This window comes from Anthonomus grandis, chromosome 8, assembly GCF_022605725.1.
Source record: "Anthonomus grandis grandis chromosome 8, icAntGran1.3, whole genome shotgun sequence".
NCBI classification, from domain to species: domain Eukaryota; kingdom Metazoa; phylum Arthropoda; class Insecta; order Coleoptera; family Curculionidae; genus Anthonomus; species Anthonomus grandis.
In genome coordinates, this window is record NC_065553.1 from 18,442,541 (window position 1) to 18,448,940 (window position 6,400).

The 6,400-nt window shown below is 34.7% G+C and overlaps 1 protein-coding gene across 1 annotated transcript; it reads right to left on the minus strand.

The window, feature by feature from the left end:
• Positions 1-3,175: 3,175 nt before the first annotated feature.
• LOC126740005 (probable small nuclear ribonucleoprotein Sm D1) lies at positions 3,176-3,936 on the minus strand. Its single transcript, XM_050445858.1, has 2 exons — positions 3,799-3,936; positions 3,176-3,687 (listed from the first exon to the last, which is right to left on the minus strand). Exons 1-2 carry the CDS (start codon positions 3,810-3,812, stop codon positions 3,336-3,338), a joined length of 366 nt encoding a protein of 121 aa, XP_050301815.1. The 5' UTR covers positions 3,813-3,936; the 3' UTR covers positions 3,176-3,335.
• Between the last annotated feature and the right edge of the window lie 2,464 nt (positions 3,937-6,400).

The window sequence follows — 6,400 nt, forward strand, 5'->3', positions numbered from 1 at the left end:
AAGAAAACGGCATCATCGTCTTTTGCTTTCCACCTCACTGCACCCACCGGGTACAGCCGTTAGACGTGTGTTCTTTTGGATCAGTTACAACATATTATAACCAAGAATTATCCCGTTGGCTTAAATCTCGTCCGGGAAGAACGGTTACCCATTTTCAAATCGGTGGTATACTAAGAGGAGCCTGCAACAAGGCCGCCACTATAGGAAATGCTGTTAATGCATTCAGTAAGACTGGCATATATCCGTTCATTAAAGACATTTTTTCAGACTGGATATTTCAACCAGCAGACGTCACAAATATTCCAGACAATGAACAAGGAAATACAGAAGGTAATACACAAGGGACTGAAAATCCTCAAATTTCTGGAGCTGACATTACACACGCTGCAGGAACCTCAACACAGAAACCCGCAAAAATGTCAATAAAAGAAATTTCTCCACTTCCTGTTACTCCTTAAAAAGTATTAAAAAGTAGAAAGCCGAAAAAGGGAGGAAAATATGATGTGCTTAATACAACACCTGAAATTGAACTTGCCAAAGCAGCGATTGTCGAAAAAGAAGCAGCAATCTTGAGAAAATCGGCCAGAGCAGCAAAAAGAAAATTACCTGTTATTGATGAAAGTGATGAAGATCCTGAAAATTTTCAAGTCGCTGCTGACGACGAAGATGACGTTGCGTGCCTTTATTGCAATGAATTATATTCTCTGTCACGCTCCAACGAAGACTGGATTCGCTGTCAACAATGTGCAAGGTGGTGCCATTCTGAATGCGCTGGAGTTAGCAGAAGGGTAAAAATATTTATATGCGATCTAGGCAAATAAAATATGAAGATACCGTTTTTTATCATGAAAGTATTTTGTGTTTTGTAGTTAAGTTTTCGCTTTTAAAAAATTTGCATTTGGTCTTTTTTTCCTGTATTTTACACGATATAGATTTATTTTTCATTACACGGGTATAAATAATATTACCAATAAAGAGTTTAGTTTAGCACATTTTTTTAAATATCTAGAAAAAAATATCTATTTGAATTAAAGACATTTTAGCTGGCTATAAGCAAAGAATCTAATATGAAATAAAAGCTAACTTGCTTTTTTCAACAATATATTTTAATTTTCCAAAGTTATCTCCGTCAACCAAAAAGTATGCCATCTCAGGCACAATTCCCCTATATAGACTCTTCCGATTTTTGGAACTATATGCAGAGAAAGGAATTTCACGTATTCCTGGAGTAATGCTGTTTCAGGATCGTACAAATAAAAGATCCACAGCAAATTGTTGATGATTTTAGAACTTTCTTTCAAAGCGTGTATATTGAGTCGGACTCATCTAGTATTAATGTTTGGTATTAAATCAAGGCAGACAATTACTACTCTCTAAATTACTCTTATAATTTTTGGAAACATGAAATTGTCGCTGTCTCTAATAAACTAAAAGGCAATTTGACCTCCGGTACCGATGGAGTACCAAGTATTGCGCCGTTAAAGATTGTATCAGGGCCTATAGCGCACATATTTAATCTTGTTTTGTGTTCAAGAGTATGTTCCGATAAATAGAAGACTGCAAGAAGATCCCCGACATTCATAAAGGGACCGAAGTAGAACATTCAAAATTACAGAGCTATATTGATCTCATGTAATTTCTCCAAACTTTTTGAAATAGTTCTTTATAATATACTCCCATGTCAAATTAGACATATAGCACCTAATCATTTTGGTTTCGTTAAAATTCGCTCCTGTGCAATAAACCAGGCTTGCCTAAATGGTCAGGTTGATGTAATCTACCTCGATTGTCGCAAAGCTTTGACCACTTTATACTACTTCATAAACTAAAATTTTTTGGCTTTTCTAAGGATTTATTTGCTTTAATAAAATCTTATTTACGAGGTCGTAAACAATTTGTGGAATATGAAGGCTTTAAGTCTCTTGTATATAAAGTGTGCTCGGGAATTCTGCAAGGATGCTACGGCTAACATGGAGCCGCTCCTCTTTTTATTATTTATAAACGGTCTTGCCAAATTACTGTCTTGTTAGTATTGTTTGCGGATGATATAATAGATACTGAAGATGATGCTCTATTCTCTCATTTTCTAGAAAACTGTTTTCGATTAATTTTAACTATAGAGCAAATAATGTTGTAATAACCAAAGTGGATGAGGCAATCAATCTGGGAATTACTTAGGATACATGCTGGGTTGGGTTGGGCATGTAGCAAACATAGTTTCTGATTCTGCCAATTTGTTGGGTATCATTTATCGAAACTATCGGCGTTTTGAAAATATTAATACTCAACTAGGTATTTTTCTTCTTTTACATATACTCAAAATTAAAATACAGATCTCTAATTTCGTACCTGATCGATGATATTGAGTGCAAGTTTATGAAGTATCCCTGGTTTAGAGTGGAAAGTGTCTTTCTGGCAAGAGGTTTGGATAGTCAATTATACTTAAATAAATATAAGTTATTAGACCCTTGCAAAAAGAAGAGAAATTCTTTTATAACCTTATTCATAATAAAATTGACTGTCTCACTCTTTTGGTTGGATTAAATTTTCGGGTACCAAGAATATACTATAGACATTTTAAGCTATTTCATGTAAATCCCACTAGGACTAATATTTTGTTTAATTCTAGGACTAATATTATTAATATAATGTGTCAGAATTATATTAATAATAATTTACATGAACAGTGGGATATTTTTGTTGACAATCATTAATTCAAGATTTGATATCACAACATATACCATTTTTGAGTTTTTTCTCATTGTAGGGCAATTAATTTAAAAAAAAAGTAGATTCCACCACATGATAGATGATCTATATTTAGTTTCACTGCTTTAAAGAAATATTTCTACAAACACCAAAAGTTATGAAATAGAGCTTGCAAGCAGTTAAACTCAATAGACATAAACTGGATTGAGTTTGTTTCTTAGAGAAACATTTGGACTTCCCAAGTGCTTAATGTTTACATTTAAAGTTGGAACCAATAATGTGAAAAAAAAATTATGAATATCCTTTAGTCCGTTACAGGTTTGAGATTATGCATTTGTTAGATATTATGAATATCATTTAGAGCATTGTGTGAACATTTATTAAGCATATTGAAGCCTTATGAATATTTATTACAGTTTTTAGGAATAATTCCATAATACAATTATTTAGCATTATCCAAAAATACTTATAAAGTATCAGCAGCTTTAATGATTGTTACAAAGAGTACACAACATGAATTGATTGAATCAGAAAAATAATTGTTATAAAAAGTACATAATTTTGAAAAGTATGTACTTATAATTACACCAATCTTAATCCTAAGTACGATCACATAAATTGACTCATTATCTCCTTGCTCTTCCTCTTCCACGTCCTCTTGGGCCACCTCTGCCACGACCGCGGCCTCTGCCCCTAGCAGCACCTCTCGCTTGTTCCTTCTTTTTAGCTTTCGCTTTAGGCGTGTCATCAATAAGAAGAGTTTCTAGAGGAAGACTGTCTGGCAATATGTAGTATCTAATGTTGTTACCCCTAATAGTGAGTGTGTCCAAGTTAATGGGGTTTCGATTTTTAGGAGTCATTTTGACAGCCTTTAAATGTGTATTCATGGCTACGTCGACACCGGTAATAGTTCCGTGGACCTGGGTGCCATTCTTAAGTTCCATCGTGACCGTTTCGTGAGAAAGTTTCATTAGGAATCTGAAAAAAGGCGGCTTGTTAGTGTTTTATAGGTTAGGATTTTTGTATTTGGTTTTTTCGGCACAATTGGTATATTTGATGACTTAAAGGTGATGTTCTTGTTGTACTAACCTTACAAGCTTCATTTTGCGATCGTTTTATTTGAAAAATGCAGTTTTTCCTATGCATAAAAAGTATTTATTTATAATGTTTGTTTGATAATTGATATTGATGATTCTTAAAGGCTCAACTGTCAACTGTCAATGTCATTAATAATGTCTATGCCATGGCCATATGATGTGGCGTTCAGATGAGACGTTTTGCTATTCATGCGTCGATCGTAGTCCAATACAGTGTGCTTCCGATTAAGTCGGTACTATAGATATCTTTATTGATACAGAGTCATTTATAATGGGTGACCCATTTAGACCTTCTTTCTTTAAATTCTTAATAATACTCGTAAAATGAAATCGGATGGCGGAATCTTTATTATAACCTGAAAGAAGAATTTAGACATTAATTGTTTGGAAATAATAGATAGTTTTCCAAACCACCGGTTTCACCAAAGTATCACCGGTAACCACTAATTGACATGTATGACATTTGAAGTATCATTTATCATATTTTCCTACTGGCATCCTCCGCTATCTTAAGGACGATTGTTACGGACATTGTTATTTTGCATAACAATGGCCACGACCAACCAAAATCTAAATTCCAGTGTCTTAGCAAAATTTAAGAGAAGTAGGGTCAGACAGACCTCTAATGGAGATCTGATTCTAGAGCTGTAAAATCCTTAATCATATTGTAACTTTAGGTACTTCCTAATTTTTAAATAAGGCTACCTAATTAAATTAGATATAATAATGTAGACCAAATATTAATAAAATATCTATAGTTTGTTTAATATCAAATAAAAATGAGGTTAGAAAATGTAAGGAGTAATAATCACAAAGAAAACAACGAAAACGAATTTCTTGGAAATAAAGGTTTTTACTATCGTTAGGTTAGCGGTAAATGTGTCACCTATTTCGAAAACACGTTTAAATGTCTATGTTAAGCGTCGAAACATATGCATCTTCGAAAACTGTCTAATTTCATTTAAATGCTGGCCGCGACTACGCCATACGTAGTTTATTCGGTAGGTCCAATTTTCGATCACTCTGTCTAGCATTGCTACCGATATCTGCCGAATTACACGAATAATGTTGGCTTCTAATTGTGGCTGGCTTATCGACAAAGAACTATGATTTAACATAACCTCAGAGAAAAAAACATAAGGGTGTGATATCATATGATCTAGTTGACAGGTCCAAAACGCGAAATTATCTGCTCACCAAAAGGATTTCTCAATAAAGCTATTGTGTCCTGCGCTGCGTGGGCCGTAGCTCTATTTTGCTGAAACCGATGAATGTCGCCGACATTCCGGGTTTCAATTTCAGGCAAAAAAAGTCTGTAATCATGGTGCGATAACGCTCGCCATTAGCGGTTACGTTCTGTCCGGCTTCATTTTTAACAGGTTTAGCTTGGGTTGTATGTATCTCTGTATGTATGTAACGGAATCTTTGAGCTTCATTTTTACTGGTTGCTAAAAGTCTGATCAACAATGCAATAATTTGATAACAGTTTTCCATTATCCTTATTGAGACTGCCAGGATTCATAAATTCTTTTTTAGATCCTCTGTAGGAGAGTAAAAAAGATAGCTAGCGCGCGATTTGCCCATGCCTGCACTCTCAGAGTTAGGCTAGCCGCATATTGAACGTAGGCAGAACGTAATCAGAGCACAGCACAGCCTAGGGCAGCAGAGGATTTTGTAACACACGCAATTAAATTAAACGCCGCATATTGGACGTAGCAGAGGCGAGGCCTGCGCAACATAGTAACAGAGTAGTCTGTCCGGCCTCTGTCGGTTGTGGAGTGTGCACAGTTTTCTCTGCAGAGTGGCAACTGTTGTAAAAAAATGGAACTCCTAATTGAACTCGTGCGGGAAAATAAAGTATTATATGATACAAGTCACAAAGACAATATGCGTACAAATACTGTTTAATTTAAACGTCACTTAAATCACTTAAGAGATTAAATTCTCCATGCGTTCTTCTTTTTTTTTAAAATGAGTACTTTCACCTAAACACTTTTTTCGCCGTTTTAAATAGAAACACAACAGAATATTCTCGATTTCCGAATCCGATTATGAATCTAAACAAAGTTCGTCTTCCGTAGACATATTTAATTCTAATAACTAATAGGTACCGTCAATTTAATTATGCTCTTTATATGACAATATAGGTAAATATATACATAACAAAAAAGGACAAATAGCTACGACATGCAAAGGTCCTACGTTCAATATGCACTCGTCGCAGAGGCAGAGCAGAGGAATAGTTTTCCTCGGCTGTGCTGTGCTCTGCTGCCCTACGTTCAATATGCGGCTAGCCAAACTCTTACTGATTTCTGGAGTCTACAACTTACTCTTTGGAGTTGCATTGCCACCTTGAATTCTCATCATGTTTATTCCTTACCCATGCTTGGCTACTAAAAAAGTTTATTTACACTAATAGCCTAAAGCTCAAAATAAGTTGGCTTTAAAATTTAAAAATAATATCAAATAAACCTAGTTAACTTATAATAAATAAGCAAAGCATCGTTATCTTTTTCAATACATTTCTGATCATACTTAAGTACGTGTCTTATAGCTTTTAACATCGAATTTCCATATATTGATCCAATTATTTG